Below are 22,194 nucleotides of genomic sequence, written 5' to 3'. Positions count from 1 at the left end.
TGACAGTGGCACCCAGATGGTTAGGATCCCGACAACCTTATATGAATGTATGCTTACCCTCCCCCTTTTCCCCCACTCCCATAGCCCCCTTAGTGCCTTACCCTAATGGTGTGTACACAATGTGTTTTTGGTTATCGATTTTGACTCTATAGTCAAAATTGATAGTTAAGGTAAAAGATTGTTAACCTGCACCTGTAGTAATACATGTGTAAAGCAGCTTTGTGAGGGAATAAGTAACATGAAAAATAAATCAAAACACTAGAAAGTATGCGATACCAAACCTAAAATATATAAAATGTTTAAAACTCTTTTGTGAGTATTTGCGGATAGTTTTGTTTTTTTTCCTGTGGGGACTAACTTTCCCTTACTGTACTATATAGAGATAGGCAGCTCTCTTCAGGGCCGGACTTCTTCTGCTTCTCGCAGGCCCGTGAAGAGAGCTGCCTATCTCCAGATAATAGTAAGAGAAACTTAGTCCCCATGGCAAAACAACTATCTGCAAATATTCACAAAAAGGCTTTAAACATTTTAGGTTTGGTATTACATAATGTTTAGCACTTTTTTTTTTTTTCAAATCAAAATCGATATCAAGTTAGTCAGAAATGCACAGCATCGGATTCCAAAGAAGAAACAGACCGTGCAGCACAGTCTAATTCTACTATCTTGGAACAGAGTCCATGCTTCTCAACTCAGAATGCCTGCCAGCCAATACCGGCACCCTGCAAATCGATACGGCAGCCGCACCGTATGTACACCCCATAACCATCCACCCTGCAGCCTAATCCTATATCTCCCCTCTTGGTGCCAGCATTACGACTACCTTACCTTCGATCTGGACTGGTATTCATTTCTGAGATCAATGTTGACAAGTACGACTTGGGACTGATCTGCCAATAGATTAAATTCAATGCAGGTTTCCTTACATTACCATGTTTATCTCTATTTCAGTAGATTGGGGCTCCCCTATTCATTCTCTCTCCACTGCAATGTATTAACCGTACTGTCACTGCCCTCTTACAGATGTATTTGACCAGGAATATAAAACGGCTTACGACCGCCTCACCCCTGAGCAAGTGAAATGCACTCAGATCTGTGACCGTCCCCCAAGCACTGGCGTCACAGAATGCAGGAAGACTTTCCGGCATCCGTTTCTCTAAGATCTCCCGGATCTGCCGTCATTTCTTTGAAATGAGCCGGATCTCCGGACGAGCAAGGGTTATGAGATCCAGCGTTGTGAACAAGCAATACGGAAGATTTGCACACAAGCAAACAAGGACTGTACAGAAAACGGATTATGGCAGAGACAAGGCGGGCATACTGTATACATAAACCTCATCTTTTCAGTGCTGAAAGTTCAGGTCTTTTATATACAAAAAAATATATATATATGAGAAAGACGTGAGATATTATACATCATTCCGAGTGTTGTAGTTTACACAGAATATTTATATTTAATGTTCTAAAAAGAAATTATTTAAAATAGGTTTAAATATGCCTAGTAAGTCCTGATTTCATTTTATTTTTTATGAAGAGAGTACTGAGCGATGAACATGTTTTGTGGGCAGTATGTTACTGTGCCTCATAATGTAGGCATTGTATTATTTTTATCTATCATCTCTTAATTTATTATATGTCCTGGGTGCCGTATTATTTTGTAGGACAAATCTCGTGAGTCACCAGCCAGCAGCTGGCTGGCGATTTATAGGGGGAAATTTACTAAGAATTGTTTTTGGCAATTTTGTGATTCGCAAATTTACAGAGGACCAATTCACATGGAACTCGTATGTCAAATCACCATCTGTACAACCATTGTCAAAATAACCTTGGTATCAATGGTAAATGCAAATTTGCTAATAATCGTCTTTGCAAAAATTGCCCCATTTCTCACTAAAATTGCATAAATATTGCACAAAACAAGTGCACTGTTTTTTTTTTAAGGCTGTTGACATGTGTAAGCCATATATTTGCTTAAAACCCATCAAATGGACCACCAAAATTGATAAAAAGTTGCACACAAAAAAATCGCACATCCATGCTCCACTTATAAAAAGCGTAAACCATTTATAATTAAGACTAAATCCCGAAATACGTTCTGATTGGTTTAGCCAAGTTTTGCCAACTTGTGGTGTAAATTGAAGCATAAATAGCTTTGTGTTGGCATGTAACTTCCGAGGCATATTACCACGAAGTAAATCGTATTCACAATTTGGCAAGCCAAAAAGTTTCTTAGTAAATGGCAATATTTTTCTGGCAGTTATAGGTGGTTAAGGGCGGATTTTGTAAGGTCTTCCAAAATCAAATCTTGGTAAATTTCCCCCTAGAAGTTTTAGGTCAGATGTATTACTAAAGGTTGCCTACATTTCCCTTGTGTTGTAACACAAGCTTGATTTTTTTTTTCCTTTATATTTTAATGAAACCCTTTCTCCATTGGAGAAGCAATAAATAAATCCCTGAGCAGGATTTACAGCTTTGAATTATGCATTAAAGGTTAGCTATGATTGGCGAACTCTTTGCCGGAGCTAATTATGGTAGTGCACAATCAATTATATCCGTCAGTAATGTTTACTCTTTATTTATTTGCAAAATGAGTACATCATACAGAAATTATTTTAAAGTCATTGATTTAACTGCATATACCACAATGTCCTCAGGTTGAGTAACTGGAGAATCATGGATTGTGTCTACTATACCTGGCATATAACACTGAGGGGAAGATTCGGTTATCCAAGCTAATACAGTGCACATGTTATTTGAGTAAGGGAAACTGGCTTTTTTTCACTTGCATCCGATAAAGGTGCAAACAATAAGCAAGCACGGTTATCCTTCCATAGTAACCCATTATGTGCACATTACACACTCATAACTTAATCTGCCTTTTAAGTGCTTTGTGGGGTGCCTCTCAAGTATAGCTTTGAAGATCCAGTATTAAGAAAGCGTAGGTGTGAAATGAAGTCATGTGACTGATCCCTATGAAGTGCGCATATACCCTACTGTACAGACATGCATTCATTGGCTGGAATACATGTACATTACATTGGCAATATTACTTTCCTTAGGCCTGTCTCTTCAGTAATCCAAGAGACTGTAGCAGCAAACCATTATAAACTGTCCGGGCTCCACTCTCCTGTATTCATTACACTGCCCTCAGATGGCTGGTTGTTTACATACTCTGATTTCATTCTTCTTGCCTATATGAAGTCCCTAATACTAGTGCACTTAAATTATGCTGTTACATTCCCAATAATAATGACAGACTATAAGGTCTTTGCTTTGCACTATAAATACAGTCCTGTAATAAAGGTACATAAGTCCTGAAACACACGTTGTCTGTGCAATAAAGTCCTCCTAGTGCTTTGGGGTTCCATACACTGGATAAGACCGGGTGTGGTTAGACAGTAGGTTGATGGGTACATAAGGTCAATATGATAATGTTTAACACACAAATGGTTGACAAGTGTTTTTTTTGCTACATTTACCATCCACGTGGACTATGATTTGGAATAGTAACCTAAAGAGTGCCACCAATTGTGGCCATATATTGTGAGACCTACAAAATGACACCACCCGAAAAAGCTTGTTTTTCTCCCGGCCTTTGTGGATGCTGGGAATTATGGGTATTTCTGCCCGGTCCTCCCGTCCAGGAATACCCATAATGCCCAGCATCCACCTTGGCCTACGAAAAAAAAGGATTTTACAGGGAAGAAGCAAAAATCCCCTTTTCAACCTTTCGCATGTCTACTTTATAGGGTTAACCTATCGACGGAATGTCCTTTTACTGTAGACTATTGATCCACGCCCAGTGCTATGTTAGTTGTACTGCACATTTCATTTCTATGCTGTAAACTAACCATTGTCCTCTTTCCTTATACTGGCAGAAGTCCATGCAAAGGGTTAATTCCTCCTGTGTACTCATCTCTTAAGGGCGTTCCTCTGTTCCCTCCGCAGTGTAATGATGCTCTTCACATCTCTGTACATTATGTAGATTTTGTAACTTTTTGCAGAAAATAACTTACTGAGAGAATCTGGATTTTAAGATCGAATTATCTTTTATTTGTATGGTAAGATGCTAGTTTACATTGGTCATACATTTCTGTTGTAGAAATTGAAGAGCAATCTTGCAGCATCGTGCAAGGCAATGTGCATAGACCAAGAATGGGCAGCGCTCTGTGCAGTGGGAGCTGTAATGCGGATTGTTGCCAATCACTGATTTGCTGTACACATCACAATCTGTAACTGCATACGTGAGCAATGTGTTGCTGCTGTCAATCTACAAATCCCTTCTGGTTTGCAATGGCATAGGCACTGCCAGAAACAGTGTGTGTACTGGAAAATACAGTATATATGGATTTTGTTTACTGGTGACATGCAAAATCTGTTAATGGCTCTTACCATGTGACCCTTTGTTCTATTGCTTTTTATTTAATTAAATGTCTTTTGAAACTGAATTAAGTTTTATTGTTGTTCTTTATCAATATTACCAAAATATTTATCAATATTACCTAATGCTAGGCATCCATGCTACATTTATCTGGTGGATCTGCAACCAATACGGTAATATTGATAGGTTGATAGATTGTCCAGTGTGTGAGGTCTGATTCAATATTTATATGCATCGAGGAGTGTATGCTGCAACTGACCAATGGACATTTACCCTGTTGTTTTACATGGGAAGGAATGGGAAAATGTCTCCTTCCCGGGGGCGTGGCGCTGCTGTCATGGCCAATAGACTGTGAGAGATGTCAGCGTCTGTTCCTGATATCTGCACTGTCCGAGGCTGCCAGATAAGATGCCTGTCTGTGTGACAGGCATTTTATCTGTATGTGAACTGTATGCCCGGCATAAGACTATTGCCTGAGTATATATTTTTGTTTCTCTTCTTACCATCTGCAGCACTTTTTGTATGGAAACTTTCTTAAAGCACATTTAGTGCAATTAGTCTCCAGTATGAGTATATAATATGCGGCTTTGCTAACGATGTCCATCTAAATGTGACACACCAGGATCATTGAGAGAGGCTGGAAGTAGCAGCCATCACTCATCAGAATAGTGGGTTTAACAGTGTAAAAAAGTCCAAGAAGGTTATAATTACCTGTACAACAATGGCAGGGACAGTGGGCCCCATTCAGCCCGTTCGGATGGCTGCAAATTCACAGCTTGTCCGATAACCAAAAGACCACGCATGCACACAGTCCGCAGTGCATATGGACCATGCAAAGGCTTGTCTTCACTGGCTGTATGCAAGGTGATTGACAGGCCATTGGGGGCGGAATGCCAGCATTTTTCTGGGAGTTCCCAAGACAATGCAGGCATTCCCTGGTCATAGGGAGGGAGGGCTTCTGAGCGCAGGGTGGAAAGCATTTGATGTTTTTTTTCCCCCCCCCTTACACAGGGGCGGGTTGTTTGAAGAGTTTGGACTGCTCGCTGGGCTCTTTTACACTCGTAGCCCATCGAGCAGGTCTGAATTGGGCCCAGAGTGTACTTTTAAACTGCTGGGACCCAAAGTACCTATATTTAATATAAAGGAGTGGCTTGAAGTACAGTCGGTCAATGAAGGAAAATACACTTGTTCTAAAACAGAACAGAACGTGGAAAATGCTGCCTCTAGAACGACTTGCATGACATTTATGTGGTCAGTGATGGCTGAGAGGCAGCTGCTGCGATGAGTGAGCAGAACTGGATTTATGTAGAGGAGGAAAAAAATCTTTTATTTAAGGAGATCCTGAAGATGAAGGAAAAAGTCTGTTGTAACACATTGCGGCAATTTATAGATTAATGTAAAAAAATATAGAAAAAGACAGAAGGGTAGTAGCCTGCATGGACTGGTCTCTGGTTAAATAAAGTGTTCCTCATGGGAAAGTAAAGGCTAATACAATAAATACTTTTATGTACAACCCTAACTAGACCTTTGGTGATAGCTACGCTGTGCGGTCACAGAATGAGCCTTCTGTTAGGCAGTGACCTTATTCACACCCGCCTCTAATACCTCATCGTTAAAAGTTTCAAGACAAAAAATATATCAGATTTTATTTTTTATTTTTTCAGTTCACTTAATAGTTTTATAAATATAAACTGCATTTGTGTTAGAGGTTCACATATTTCTTGGCAGACGTCCCTAATGGAATAATAATGTTAGACAAGATCCTGTGCGATATGTGTGCATAGTGTGGGGAAGTGTACGTAGTGCCAGGAAAGGGGGTTCTATCTTGGTACAGTTCTGGTTACTAGATATAATGTTTGTGCACCAAATACAATAACAGTGGACAAGGTCTGACCAGTGGATGCGCTATGATCGGAGGGACATAGAGAGATCTGTGTGTTCTCATGCATAGTGTGTGTGTTCCTATATAGATATGGGGCACACAATTATCCTGTCCTCCAGCATCACACTGACAATTACAAACACAAAGTACAATACGAACATGGTGAACCCTAGAAACTTGTTCATTTTCCACTTGCAGGCGGCGATGGAGAATATGACGAAGAGAAGCATGAGGAAGAGGAGGACGATAGCGCAGAATAGGCCATTGCTGCTGACTGCCACAGGGCTGAAACCATTAAACATTGAAAACAGGAACCAGGGAACTGGTAATCTGGAAATAAAGAAAAATAATTGTAAATGTAATGGGTTCAGGACATGATAGATATATGTAAGTGTATTACACCATCTCTGACTTTTATGCATTTCAGTTACAGCACTGAAGGGGTTATTCAATCTGTGCCAATATTTCCAAATGGGAAATCTTAGCACTCACCTATTCAATGTTGCCATTAACAACAGCATCGTAGGGTGTCAGATCCAAAAAATTTTAAAGTCTGATCTGTTTTGTCGGAAACGGCTGTGGATTGCCTAATTCACAGCTGTTTTCTGACAATCCGCTGCAGTTTCCGACAATTTACAGACTTTGTGTCACTCAACAGTGAGAACATTGAATTCCGACTGTGAAGTTATGGGCCCCATACATCAGCAATCACAATTTATGGATTTTCAGATATTGGGATATTTTGGCCAGATAAATGGATTTTCAGATCTATCCGACTTTGCCCACACATTACAGATTTTTTCAGTGATCGGCAGATTTTTCCATCTAAAGATTGCATCTTCATATCTGGAAATTGCCCAATCGATTGTCATTTCAGCTGTTCATAATGTAAATAGATGAAGAAAACGAATTGGGAATGCCCATACATATAAAAAAGATCTGCAGATAATACCAGATTATTAAACATGTTTAAAAACCTGATTAAGCAATCGATTGGCGATTGTGATTGGGATTGCCAAAAGGGGGAGCCCACACATCTAAAATTAATTGTGGCAATCATCTCCATATCTGAAAATTGTCACAATTAATTGCTGATGTATGGGGCCCTTCAGTGTCAGATCAGATGAAAATGGCCCAGGATTCCAACGGTCGGGAGGTTCCGACAGTCGGAATTCCAGATTGAATACCCTCCTTAATCAGGCAACCTGTCTGTTTTAGAAACATGAATGACAGGAGCAGCCGCATTAAGGATAGACTGAAGTGGGGAGAAGTTACAATAGGTGAGGTGGGAAATGTGTGAATGAGATTTTATTAGCATCAGTTGGGAAATACTGGAATCCACAGATGTTCCAGAGGTAGAATCAGCAGAATGGATGTGGAGTTAAGGAGAGTGTAGTTGGAAAATGACACCAAGATAATTGTGCTGGTAGACGAAACTGAGCTTTGTTGTGGTGGTAGAAATTCTGGGTACTTGTGTATTAGCACGGCGCCCACGATTTCCATCTTATGGCATCTTATACAATTTAAAATTGTATACCATTGTATATGGCATACAATGGCATACGATGAGATGAGATTTGAAATTGTATAAGCACACTAATGGGTGCTTTCAATGTTAATTGGCCCCCTATAAGATTTTTAATTGTATAAGCACCCTAATGGGTGCTTACAATGTTAAATGCACCCCCACGCCACCACCACTATCAACGCCAACCCGAAGCGTGGTGAGCGCAGCGAGCCCGCGAGGGGCGGCGGTACGCGTCCTCCGACCTTTTCATTCCCCCACTATCCATGTCGGCGTGGAGTTGATTTTATATAGTGTGGCGAGCGCAGCGAGCCACCGAGCCTGAAGCCTGGCGAGCGGCCGCGATTTACTTTACATGTATTACACGTCCCCTCGCGGGGCTCGCCACACTATATAAAATCAACTCCACGCCGACATGGATAGTGGGGGTATGAAAAGGTCGGAGGACGTGTACCGCGGCCTCGCTGTGCTCGCCACGCTTGGGGCTGGCGTTGATAGTGGGGGTGCATTTAACATTGTAAGCACCTATTAGGGTGCTTATACAATTAAAAATCTTAAGGCCCCCATACACTATACGATTTTGGGACGATTTCATCCGATTTCGGCACTTTGGGCCGATAACCGGATGAAATCGCCCCAAAATCGCAGGTGTGTGATGTATGATCCGATCCGATGCGCGGTCCCGTGCGCATCGGACCGGATCAGGGAGGTCGGACGGTCAGCACATAAGATCATCCGACCTCCCTGTATGCTATGCATATGCCTGCCCACCTGTCAGGCATATGCATGCAGACACCGGGGGGCGGGGGAGCACGGCGGGCAGACACACTGACCTGGCTGGGCACTGGGCAGCTGTGATCAGAAATAGCAGCGGCAGTAGTGGGGGCGGGCGGCAGCTCACAAATAAGTTCCCGGCGGGTGATGCTGACCTGGCCGGCATGCTGTGGTCTCAAATACAGTAGTAGCGCTGCCGCTGCGGGACGCACAGCGGCGGCTATTAGATTTTCAAAATAGCTGTCAAATGACCGGCCGTTCTGTGATTGGCTGAGAGCTCTCTCAGCCAATCACAGAACGGCGGTCATTTGACAGGAATTTTGAAAATCTAATAGCCGCCACTGTGCGTCCCGCAGCGGCAGCGCTACTACTGTATTTGAGACCACAGCATGCCGGCCAGGTCAGCATCACCCGCCGGGAACTTATTTGTGAGCTGCCGTCCGCCCCCACTACTGCCGCCGCCCGCCCCCACTACTGCCGCTGCCCGCCCCACTGCTCCTCACCGCCCTGCAGCTCCCCATTTGTTTTACATGTGATAAATCGCATGCGATTTATCACATGTAAAATCTGGCTCATCAAGTGCCAAATTTTATGTGAGCCTCCCGGGGAGCTGCCGGGCGGCTCACAGGAGAATTGGGTCCGACTTGTCCTAAGGACAAGTCGGCCTAATGTATGGGGGCCTTTATAGGTGCTTTCAATTAATGGGTGCTTTCAATTAACATTGAAAGCACCCATTAGTGTGCTTATACAATTTAAAATCTCATCTCATTGTATGCCATATACAATGGTATACAATTTTAAATTGTATAAGATCGGGTCCCATCGCAGCACATCTCATCTCATTGCATACCATCTTAAGCCTTATGGTATGCAATGCGATGGGCGCCGTGATAATACACAAGTACCAAATTCTGTATTGGTTTCCAAATAACCCACAACCTTGCTTTCCTTCTTTCCATGCTAAAGAAAATTATCCCAAAACATTTACATGTTGCAATGACTGTGTGGTTATAATAATCTAGAAAACATCAGATAAATTCTAGATACTCACCCTACAGTGATGTCAAATATGTTGCTCCCGACAGAACTAGAGACAGCCATGTCTCCCAATCCTTTCCTTGCCACAATTACACTGGTGATTAGATCTGGTATAGATGTGCCCGCAGCCAGTATGGTCAGACCCATTATCTCTTCCGAAATGCCTATCGTTTGTCCCACCTGGCAGAAACAAAAGCACAGACGTTTGCTCCAATGATGATGATAATATTAAATTCCCTTCACCCATAGATGCTAATGGAACAATTCTTCCTCAGTGACCAGTTTATCAATCCAAAATTCATATTTGCCTGGGTCAATTTGAATAAAACATCTCTTGTGTATCAAGCTTTTTTGTTGTTTTATTCAATTAATAGAGCGCAAAGTGGGCATTATTACACAGCCTAATAATAATAATGGGTATCCTATTGTGAAGCCCTCCTCCACATGTCCTATTCCCCAGACTGCAGCGCTGGAGCCTTTTTCCCCTCTACAGAATATCAGTGGTCTGACAGCCATTTGCAGAAGCTGTTCTGTAGATAATAGGAGTTACAGAGGGGGGAGGTTTTCATTTATTACAATGTGTAGTACAGTAAGGCATTATATAATATGTATATATTTCCTGGGAGACCTATTTCTTCCACCAAGTCAGAACAGTGATTTTTGTGAAGGAGCGTTGGAGTTCTATTGCTGATGAGCTGAGTGCAGGCTTTCCCCGCAGCGATGAACGCTATCATCGCTGTCAATACATGCTGGGCATAGTCGCCCAGTGTGTATGGACCTTTAGGTAACAAGACCTCTCGTGTGAGTAATGTTCTCTATTTCAGCCTAATTTTCCACCAGGCCAGAGCAGGTAGACCGCTGCTTCCTACGATTTAAAAAACTATTTTAAAACATATGGGGGGAAATGGTAGTAGGATGAGAGTGAGAGAAAGTGAGAGATTTGGTAAGAAATCTCCAGGTTTTTTTAAAGCGGCAATCATTTACACAAAACTCAAAACCAGTTTGATCTTGCAGTGTAAATGATTGCCGCTTTAAAAAAAAAAACCTGGAGATTTCTTACTAAATCTCTCACTTTCTGAATCTATCGTCCCATTAAATTTCACCCATGATCTGCATCCATCTGGCTCCAGTAATATGTTAGCAACTGCTGGTATACTTCCCACTGGTCAGGTACATGTCTCCAAATTACCAGCATATCCAATTAATCATGGGGTAATTAATGTATCCTTTATCAGTCACTTATACTGTTCACAGATCTCATCCTACCCATTGTATGTTCCTGAAGATCTTTTGTGGCACCATATAAATTAACAATCATAATAAGAACCTTCTATTTCCATGTTTCAAAAGTAAAAGCGTAAAAAGTTGCATTCTTCCATTTAGAAGAATTCCTGAATAATCATGCACTTGAACAATGGGACATAAGGTGTGAAAGCCATTCGCATACCACAGCCCTTCTCTACATGACCAGAGTGAAAGGAAACTGGTAGACTGTTACACTAAAAATATTACACTAAAAATATATAAGATTTTCATCTTTGTTTTTGGTGGTTTTGCAAGAAAGGCCAAGCCATGTCTGGTTGGACTGTGACCATGTCCGTGTACTAATCAGAGAAGGGTTTGTACTCTAACCAAGAGAACCAGGTGCTAATGAAATCAGATGCTGAAAACAGATGAGGAAACTAGAATAGCTTCCATTGACATAAAGTAATCACTTTTAAGGATTGGAAGTATTCCAAAGCACCGGGATGACAGAGTGGAAAGCATTATGCTGCAGCAGGTAGGATCTCAGAAAAGACCCGCGGGGCCGCGCATCGGATCAAGATCGCATCAAAAGGGCAGCGAAATGGCCCAAAACACGGCCGATTTACATACAATCGGTCGAGATTGTATCTAAATTGGCTTGTTTTGGGCCATATGGTCCTGGTGTGTACCCCACATTGGTGTGTACCCCCACAGGTGGCGGAGCAGAGATTTCTCTATTCTATTTTATCACCGGTATTATGGAGTAGTTAAGTAACCAATGCGCAAGGCCTAGAGGCACTATAGACCCTAAAATATGCTGGGAAACATGATCATCACAAAAGTTTGACAGTCAAGTACATTCCTAGCAACAAAGTGGAACATAGCATGAAGCAGAGAAAGGTGTCTGTACCATCGCATTTAAGATCTTGGATTGTGGGTTTTTTGTTACAGTTATACAAAGTGAGCTACAGCAATTATTAAGAAAAATAAGGTGGCCATACATCAGAAAGATATTGTACCCAATCATACAATCTCAATTGATTGTAAGATGGATTGTATGCAGATTGTGTGCACATCTTGTGTGCACAATCATACAATCAATCAGCAGATGGATTGTATGATGGATTGTATGCAGATTGTGTGCACATCTTGTGTACACAATCATACAATCAATCAGCAGATGGATTGTATGACTGATTGTAAGATGGATTGTATGCAGATTGTGTGCACATCTTGTGTACACAATCATGCAGCAGATGGATTGTATGACTGATTGTATGATGGATTGTGAGTAGATTGTGTGTCAAAAAACCACCAAGGACTGCCGGGGATTTCAAGGGAAATTGTACACAATCATGAGCACAATCGATCTTAAGATGATCTTTCTGATGTATGGCCAGCATAGTCTTAATGGGCCCCATACATCAGCAATCACAATTAATAGATTTCCAGATCCAGTGATTTTTTTTTTGGCCAGATAAATGGATTCTACAATCTATCTGACTTTGCCCACACATTACAGATTTATTTCAGTGATCGGCAGATTTTTCCATATAAAGATTGCATCTTCATATCTGGAAATTGCCCAATCGATTGTCATTTCAGCTGTTCCTGATGAAAATAGATGAAGACGAATTGGGAATGCCCACACATATAAAAAAGATCCGCAGATTATTAAGCATGTTTAAAAATCTGATTAAGCAATCGATTGGCAATCCCTATTAATTTTTGATTGGGATTGCCAAAAGGGGGAGCCTACACATCTAAAATTAATTGTGGCAATCATCTCCAGATCTCAGGATTGTCACAATTAATTGCTGATGTATGGGGCCCATTGCATTGCTAGTCAGATAAACACTAGCATAGGTTGCAAAGCGGGTAACTTGAAAAGAGCAGACATTGGGGGTTATTTTAGTTCACTCTTTCTGACAAAATCCTTCTTAGATGGACAAAACCATGTGCACTGCAGGTGGGGCGGATTTAAAATGTGCAGAGAGAATTAGATTTGGGAGAGTTATTTTGTTTCTGTGCAGGGTAAATACTGGCTGTTTTATTTTTACACTGCAATATAGATCTCACTTTGAAGTAAAACCCCACCCAAATCTAATTCTCTCTGCACATGTTACATCTGCCCCACCTGCAGTTCACATGGTTTTGTCCATCTAAGAAGGATTTTGGCAGAAAGAGTGAACTAGAATAAGGCCCATTGTATGGGAGGGAGCTTGGGGAGAGACACAGAGGGGTAAATTTCCTAAAGCTTTTAAAAATTAAAATAGGTGATGTTGCCTATAGCAACCAGATCTATGTAATTTCTCTGTTGTATCCTAGAAAATTAGACAATCTGGTAGCTATAAAGTGGCTGTTGATAACACCCCAGCCAATCGGCTCCCAACTGTGAAGTTAGAGGCTGGGTTTAAAAAATTATGTTTAGGAGCTGATTGGCTGGTGTATTTTCATCAGGCACTTTATCACTTCAACAGGTCTGCATCTGCCACTGCCTGAACCCATTGGAGTTTCCGGGGGGACCCGGTCACAGCGGCGTGTGGCTTGCGGAGACCTCTGTCTCTGGAGTTGCAACAGACACTGTTGCATGTGGCGCGTGTTTCGATCCTTCCCAGCCATACTGCCACTGGGCAGTTGTGAGTAGAGCATGACACTACCCATCCCCACCACCACCCCCCAGCAGGGAGGGGGTCAGGTAACACTAAAACCGTTGGTCCTTGGTGCTCTTGCCATTGTAGGAGACAGAGCTGGCTGAGTGGTCAGAGCTTCCAGCCAGGTTTGCTCCCAGCGGCTCTGGCGCTTCCCCAGTCCTCATGCGACTCTGGCAGCCATTTAAATTACATCCTGGCGCCCCTTGCAAGGCCAAATCCTCTGCTTTAGCGTCCCGGTCTCCTTGTGACAGCTTTTTCGTCTGCAACTGCTCCCCCAGGATCTGTGATTCAGACAGTGGGGTATGTAGAGTGTGTGGGAACAATATAGGCTGTGTATAAATTGTGGTCAGACCAAGTATATATAGTTAGCGCTGTTGTGATCTGTGGCAGCTCCTTTTCTATACTGTCTCTCCTAACCAGTGATTCTGTCTCTTCTCTGGCTAACTATACCTGCTCTACTGTCCATTAGAGAGTGATTGTGCCTTTCCGAGAAAATCAGAATAACCCCCATAAAGTATATTTGTTTTATCTTTTTGCTGTAATTTTGACACAACTAAAACTGGCCATGTTTTACTCCTGTGTTACTATCCCTGTGTTACTATCCCTGCCTGGGCCTCACAGCTCACAGAGGTCTAAATTGCCCTCTGAGTTGTCTGCATCTCAAAAGTCCAGGGATGCCTCTAGGACACAGCAAGCTAGTTTAGCTTCGGCTGTGGAGGGCCTTAGCCTGCAGCTCAGGCGCCCCCCTTCTCTTTTATTAAAAAAGAGGTTATTCCCTCAAATAGTGGAATTGGATGATTTAGAGGAAGGCAGGTTTGATGTGCCTGAGGTGGAGGCTGTACACGAGGAACCAGAACCGGTTTCTCAGGGTTTGGAAGACCTTATTGAAATGGTCAAGCAGGCCTTAAATGTTGAGGATGGAGAGCAGGCTCTGTCTCGCCCTTCATTATTTGGCAAACGCCATAAACCGATTTCCATAATGCCTGGCTCCACCCAGATAAAACATTTTCTGGTTTCCCGTAATTTTTTATCTACTTATCCTCTTCCTGCGGAAGGTAGGAAATATTGTGAGACTTCACCCTTGGTGGACTCGTCCGCCTCGCATCTTTTTAAAAAGATGGTGTTTCCTGTCCCTGGGGCATCTTCTCTGAGACCTCTCTGACAGAAAACTGGAAACAACCCTTAAGTCCATCTATACTGCTACGGGTGTGCTGCAGTGTCCTGCTCAGGTAGGATGCTGGGCAAACAAAGCTAAGGGAGTTTTGTCTGCCCAAATCACTACAGATTTGCGCACTAATCCTGATGTTGATTGCCTAACAGGATTGGCAGAACATATCCACGAAGCTTCGGCTACAGATTGATCTTGCTGCAGATTCAATCTGTCAGATCAGTCCCATCAGCGGCACTTTTGTTGGCACTCATGAACGTAGAAAAAAAAACATTCAATAGTCAGCGACTGTTGAAAGTTTTTTTTCCGGACGGTCGCATGAGAGGGGAAACTTCCTGACAAAATGAAGTTTAACAAAGTAAATAAAAATAGCATTTAATATTAAAATACATTGCTACATCAATATCGTTCAAGAATATTTCTCAATTATTGTAAATAAGATGTAGAACACACTACATTGTAAGCATGCTAGTCTAATTCAGTGCCCTCACCTGGTGTGCCCACCATACCATCAGGTAGGATAAAATGGCGATCCACATGATAGAACCCAAGAATGTTAGGACAAAATATCTTCTCGATTTCTGTAACCAAATGAACAAATGCCATTGTTAGTTTCTCTAAGCCAGTTATCTTGCCCAATGGCAAGGATAATACAGTGGGGTAATGTATTAAGCAGTGATGAGTGGAGAAGTGTACCATGGCAACCAATCAGCACTAAAGTAACATTTATAATTTGCTTATTATAAAATTATACAGAGCAGCTGATTGGTTGCCATGGTCGTTTTATCCTCTCTTCACACCGCTTCATACATTTACCCCAGTATAGCTCTCCATTTATCTATAGTACCACAAGGACAGTTTAATGTCAGGCAGCTGATTCTGTACATGCACGGATGGTGTAGTGATAGCACTACTGCCTCACAGCGCTGAGGTCATGGGTTTGATCCCCACCATGGACCAACTATGCAGAGTTTGTATATTCTCCCTGTGCTTGCGTGGGTTTAATCCGGGTACTCCGGTTTCCTCCCACAATCCAAAAATATACTGGTAGGTTAATTGGCTTCCAACAAAATTAACCCTAGAATGTCTGTGTGCGTGTACATGTGGTAGGGAATATAGATTGTAAGCTCCACTGTGGCAGGGACTGATGTGAATGTTCAAATATTCTCTGTAAAGCGCTGCGGAATATGTGTGCGCTATATAAAAAACTGTTAATAAATAAATAAATTCTGGGGGACGTGCAGGCTTTTGAAGAATGTATAAGTGGCCAAGTAAGGAGGATGCCCAGATCAACCAATCAGCTTCTAACTAGCATTAATCAAGTACATTCTATAACAAGAGTGATTGGTTGCAGTTGGCACCTTTTCTACTTGACCTAGCCATTCTTTAGAAGTTTTGATACATTTCTCATTTTGTGCCAACATAGGACTTTACTTCATCTGGTCAATATAATAATATCATTCTATTACTCTCTATACATATAATATAATGGATCATGACTACTTGTGATTGATCATAATATAATTCTATTACACTACATAACACTCACATAAGATGCTAAACCACCCACCAGGGCCGCAGTGCCCTGGATGAACATAATATACACTAACATAAGACACTATACCACCCAGCATGACCTGACCATGCTAGATTATCATAGTTTGATACTATTACACTGTAGGACTTACATCTACTCAACATCATCTGATTAGTGGACATGGTTATAATATTGTTCTTATAAGTTTCAAATACCTATCTTTACCAAGTTTAACATATGATATATGCAGTATGTAAACGTGTTACATATAAGTACTATGTAGGTGTACCCCGACATTTTATTCTTGGCCCTCTTCTTCTCTTTCTCTATACGTCCTCTCTGGGTGAGCTTATGTGCTCACTCGACTTCCACGATCACATCTATGCTGATAACACTGATATCTACCGATCCTTTCCTGATCTCTCTCCCTCTATCCTCACTCATATCTCCAACTCTCTCTCTGCTGTCTACTCTTGGATGACCCAGCGCTTTTTTAAACTTAAAATATCAAAGACTAAGCTGACCCCTTCCCACCCTCCTGCATAAAACCTGACCATCTCTCATCCTAACCTACTGTTTATGCCCACTTCTTTCCCTTCTGTGTCACCCCTGTCTGTCTAACCCTCCCCTTTAGAATGTAAGCTCTCACGAGCAGGGCCCTCTCTCCTCATGTGCCTTTCTTATAGTGTGTACACATGGTTCGATATGGCTTCCGATGTTGACGATATCGTCAACATCGGAAGCCATATCGCATACATATCGCATACTGATTGTATGCATTGTAAGGGCTTCCTAGCCCGATGCGCGCTCCCGTTTAAGGAGAGATCGGAGGGGAGATAGAGTGGGCAGCACACTCTATCTAGCACAAATCGCAAGCATATCGCATGCATCGTATGTGCCTTGCGATATGCTTAAGATGCGATGTGCTATACGATTTCCAGGGCCCTGTCAGTCATCCTGTTGTTAAGTCAAAATCGCTTAGTCAAAATCTTAAGCAAATCTTAAGGCACATAGGAAATCGCATAGCAAATTGTATGGTAAAAAGTCAAAATCTTAAGCATATCTTAAGGCATATCTTAAGGAGTTGAGAAAAAAAAAAAGGGAATAGTAAAAATCGTACAAAACATCGAATCGTACATCGGATCGCACAGAACATCGAACCGTGTGTACACACTCTTAGAATATATAAACCACTGCCACCCTGATGATTGCTTCAGTGTCCTGTCCCCTGATGCAACTATCCATATTAACCATGTACTTGTCCTAAACTGTCTTGTACTGTAATTTGTTATGTGTTTTTGATTATAACTATGCTCTGTAAAGCGCTACGTAATTTGTGTTTTCTATATAAGAAACTGTTAATAAATAAATAATACTATAGAATGGATGGGATTTTACTAGACCATTTCTCCCATTGGTACTTATGTATTATCTGGACTCCCATGTTAAATGCACCCCATTTTTTCATACCCCTACTATCCAACTACGCATGGAGTTGATTTTCTATAGTGTGGCGAGCGCAGCGAGCCACCGTGCCCGAAGCGTGGCGAGGGGACGCAGTCTCATAAGAAAAACGGAAGCCCAGATATTACATAAGTACCCTCCCATTTCCTGGCAACTTACCGGACTCCTAACATCGGGCACAGTCAGCCACAGGGGGAATACAATGGGCAGAAGTAGCAGGTATGTTATTTGCTTTCTCTTGGTATCTGGCCACTCCAAAGACAGAGGTTCATCTGCCTCCTCTTCATCATCATCATCATCCTCATCATCGCTGTCATCGTCACTCTCATCGCTGTCATCACTACCATCTCCGCTGCTGTCAGATCCTCCTCCTCCGTCACCTGCATCCGCCGGACCCTTCTGTGGAACCAAAGCATTGCAAAGTTTCAGCTTCTCTTACATAATGTGTTCTGCCATTGATGGGATTCCATGCATAACTGAGAGGCTGGTAAACAGATTGGGCCGGAGAGTGCATCCGGGCAAAGCATGCTGCAATGCAAGGGGTGCAAACAGGTGTTTTTTGTTGCTTGCAGGTAAAAAAACACTGGCTGCTTGGCATGTAGCAGCTTTCATTACTCTGCAATTTAGATTTTAGTTTGGATCCAGTCCTCCCAAATGATGTAATCTCTCTGCGTATGTTACATCTACCTTATCTACAGTGCAACCTGGTTTGGACCAGGTGCATTGTTACTTGCTAGTACCTGGTTGCTATGGGCAACTTCTTCACTTTTCCTCTCTTCAGCTCTTTAGAAGGTTTTACACATTGCCCCCTACACCACTTGTAAAGGACAAAGCCAATCGTAATCCCAATTTGAGCGGCTCTGATTAGGTGCTGGCCCTTTGTGGCCACACTTAGGGCCTTATTCCAGTTCATTCTTTCTGACAAAATTATTCTTCGATGGACAAAAACATGTGCACTGCAGGTGGGGCAGATGTAACTTGTGCAGAGAGAATTAGATTTGGGTGTGGTTTTTCTTCAAAGTGAGATCTATATTGCAGTGTAAAAATAAAGCAGCCAGTATTTACCCTGCACAGAAACAAAATAACTCCCCCAAATCGAATTCTCTCTGCACATGTTACATCTGCCCCCCTGCAGTGCACATGATTTTGTCCATCTAAGAAGGATTTTGTCAGAAAGAGTGAACTAGAATAAGGCCCTCAGTGACTAAAAACATGTCAATTGGTCCTAAAGAATTACAGGCCCCACATATCCACTGTTACAAAGGTCACATCCAACCAGCATGAGAGAGATAGCTGAAATGTTGCTAATTAAATATGCCCCTACACTGAGAGGTGCAGGATAAGACAGATTCTTCCAGAATTCTCAGAGCTATTTTATGTCATTGATAGCTATAGATAGATTTAAGACTCCAAGTGGGGAATTCAGTTGCTTTTTGGGTGCGCAACAGAACTATTCAAATTTTCCTACAATAGGGCGTGAGTGTCGCAGGGCCCATTATTTCCAATTTGTCTAAATGATAATGTCTCCCCGTCAGAAATAGCGGCAGGGGATTGAATCCCCCCCCCCTTAGACTTTCCCATTCCAAGCTACTTCATGTTTGGGCCTGCCCATGGTTCTGCTGGATGATGACCATGTCTGAAGATCATTGTCAATACATATTTTCATGTGTTTGTGGTTTTAGTGCATAACTGCAGAAAAACCTTGACACATATTGCTATAATTTGTGTGTGTTTTTTTTTTTTTCGTTTTTTATGTTTTTGCCATTGTGTGCAACTTATTTATATTTGTGAAAGTTTTATTTTCTCTCCATTTGTACACCGGTAGTAGTTGTTTATGAATTTCTGTCACTCCAAGAAAAAGAGACAATTAAAAAAAATGTACATGTTCAATTGGAAACTCGGCTACCAAATTCTCATTAGTCATTAGACAGAATAGCAATGATGGGCAAATTTCCTCCAAAACAGATTACAAATTCCAAATCATTCTGAACAATGCTGTGTGTTAAATATGCCATCAAGTTGGTAGGAGAGGCTTATTGAATGCTACTTCCCATGGATTTCACCAGATCTCACCTTCAATTTGCACTGCAGTTTTGGGCGCCAATCCACAAAAAAGAACTGTAAAGATTTCAGAGACAATTAAGAAAATCGGTATTAATAATGGGTGTAGATTTCAGCTACCAGGGAAGGCTGTCCTGATCACCTGGCAATTGCCGGACCTCACAACCAGCAGAGTGTGGTCCTCCAGCTGGTTATACACTACAATCTGTTGTGTTGTGGTACATGTTTAATATGTTCCATTAAATTATTGTGGCTTGCATTGGGCACTCTCTTTGAAACACACATAATATAGTCATGGTAGGCCTTGGTAAAGAGGGGACATGGCCTAAAAACTGTTTGACAATGTTCGTTAATATTAAATATTGTAAATAATAAAATAATTCTGGGGCCGGTTTAATACAGGAGGAGGGAGAGGAGAACCTGCTTCTTACTTTTCTTGATCGGGAAGTGGGTCCCTCCTCCCAGGCCAGCGCCTTCCCAGTGATATTGGGAAAAATGATGCCAGAGTCTTTGCTTTCAATGTGTGGCGCCATCTTCCCAAAGATGTCAACGGGAAGATGGGGTTGGCCACAGGTGTACTCCAAAGGAGGGGGGTCTGCACCCTCAGGCCCCTCCAGAAGCAGAGCCTGGATAATTAGTGATTAAGCATACGGAGGATATATATCTCTGGATCTAAAGCACCTCGTTAGTGTTAGAATTTTTTTTTTATCTTTTACACACATAACATTATGCAAATTCAAGGCACCATATAGAGATATAGCAACCTTCCTGAAATATCTACTGTGCATAAATAGTTATCTATATCAATGAATATAGGACAAGGTTTATTATCATTACAGAGATACTGTATTCTGCAAGAAGTATCAAACCTTGAAGAGAAATAAAGTAGCAGCCAATCAGCTCCTGACATTGTACAGGTGACAATTGACACTAACAGAGGTCATTGTTTTGTACTTTATCTATCATCAAGCTTTGATATCCTGAACCATTGGCAGAAAAACAAATACATTCCCTGTTATTCTGAGACTGCCGATATAAGAAAGGTGTTTGCACATAGTGTTAAAACACTAGCTGCTTTGAGGAGAATCTGATGATTATACCCCCAACATGACCCATTCAAGGAGGGACATGATGCTCTGTTCCTGGACTTCCCTCTTAATGTATGGCTGCCGGGGACGGCTGGTGGTGGTGAGATGGGAGAGTAGGCGAATATGGAGCAGAGTCCTCCCCACTCATTTTCTTTTCCCTCCATCACTGATACCATCATCTCTTCCCCACCACCATGACTGCTGCAGCAATGTTTATAGACCATGTCTATGTCCTGCAATGCTTTGTACTGTAAGTATTTTTTTTTCTTGATTACTTATACTGTTTTTGTTTTATGCACTTTCTAAGGTGCTAAGGCAGTGGCACTCATGTTGTACTGCAGCCACAAGTGTTACAGAAGGACAGTGTTGGCAATGTGGGACTGTCATACCATAATTTGTATGGTCGGAAGGGATCTGTCGATAAATATTTTTCCCCAGTATTAGAAAGCCTTATGTCTATGTTAAGCATGTCTACATTTCCATACTATATTATGTTCTATCGTCCAACCTTTTTTCTCTCCCGTACCCCTTGATTAGGATTTTCATTGATAAGTACCCCCTCCTCTCATTTTGAACTATGGACAGTACTTAGCGGTATACGGATCCTTATGCATGTCCTTATATCAAGGAGGAGCGGAGGAGTAGCATACAGCAAGGAATCATGCCCTTCTGTGTCTAGACACTGGTTGTGTATTATCTCCAGGATTTCCGCTAACACCGGTAGGATTAATGTCGCTGCTTCCTCCACTTTTGTCAGTGCTGGGCAGATGACTGCTGATGTCTGAGGGCAGCATGGGAAGCTCTCAGTGGATTGCTGGTCAGGCATATGACACAACATGGTTTGTCTCCATGGCAATGGGTCTTCTTCAGCCATCAAAAGACCTTTTCATTGTCCGCCATTACCAATATTATTTTCAAGTACCCCCAACTGGTCTGCAGAGTACCCCCAGGGGTACTAGTACCCCAGGTTGGGAACCACTGGTCTATGCTGAAAGGCCAATGCACCTACCATTCTGTTATTAGCAATCCTCCCTCAAATGTCTGCTTTGGTCCAATTTTAGTGAATGTCCTCTTCTTCTACTGTCTCTTCCTATGTAGAATGCTTCCCTCATTTACCTTTTATTTAAACTTTTGAAATGTTTCATTACACCTTTGCATACACCTTATTTCCCAGTCAGATTAGTGTAGTGTAGACTGTGCTCCATATTAGTTGTCCATCTTTGCCTGATGCCTGATCCATCTTTCTGCCATTACTTCCTCTTCCTATGCTACCTAGTGTCTGGTTTCCACACAGTGGAGTCTGGGAGAAATTCCCACAGCAAAATGCAGAATGAGGATATTCTAACAAACCGTTAAAAAAATTTCAACATCTACATACTA

At 41.9% G+C, this 22,194-nt stretch overlaps 2 protein-coding genes across 8 annotated transcripts in view; one reads left to right on the top strand and one right to left on the bottom strand.

Annotated features, from left to right (window-relative positions):
- Positions 1–4,445, top strand: part of DENND4A (DENN domain containing 4A) — a 98,966-nt gene extending 94,521 nt beyond the window's left edge. For all 5 annotated transcript variants that reach the window (XM_083184339.1, XM_083184337.1, XM_083184335.1 and 2 more), the window contains one exon: positions 1,021–4,445. In XM_083184339.1, the coding sequence (XP_083040465.1) occupies positions 1,021–1,157 (137 nt within the window). In that variant the 3' untranslated portion in view covers positions 1,158–4,445. The remainder of the gene's footprint in view (positions 1–1,020) is intronic.
- A 1,461-nt stretch (positions 4,446–5,906) lies between these two features.
- Positions 5,907–22,194, bottom strand: part of SLC24A1 (solute carrier family 24 member 1) — a 67,092-nt gene continuing 50,804 nt past the window's right edge. For all 3 annotated transcript variants that reach the window (XM_083184327.1, XM_083184326.1, XM_083184328.1), the window contains 4 exons: positions 17,825–18,064; positions 15,156–15,245; positions 9,611–9,777; positions 5,907–6,590 (listed from right to left, as the gene is read on the bottom strand). In XM_083184327.1, the coding sequence (XP_083040453.1) occupies positions 6,341–6,590; positions 9,611–9,777; positions 15,156–15,245; positions 17,825–18,064 (747 nt within the window). In that variant the 3' untranslated portion in view covers positions 5,907–6,340. The remainder of the gene's footprint in view (positions 6,591–9,610; positions 9,778–15,155; positions 15,246–17,824; positions 18,065–22,194) is intronic.

This window comes from Crinia signifera, chromosome 4 (genome assembly GCF_055691185.1).
Source record: "Crinia signifera chromosome 4, ASM5569118v1, whole genome shotgun sequence".
Classification (NCBI taxonomy): Eukaryota; Metazoa; Chordata; class Amphibia; order Anura; family Myobatrachidae; genus Crinia; species Crinia signifera.
The sequence above is the reverse complement of the archived record's forward strand: the minus strand, read 5'-3'. Positions and strand labels throughout refer to the sequence as shown.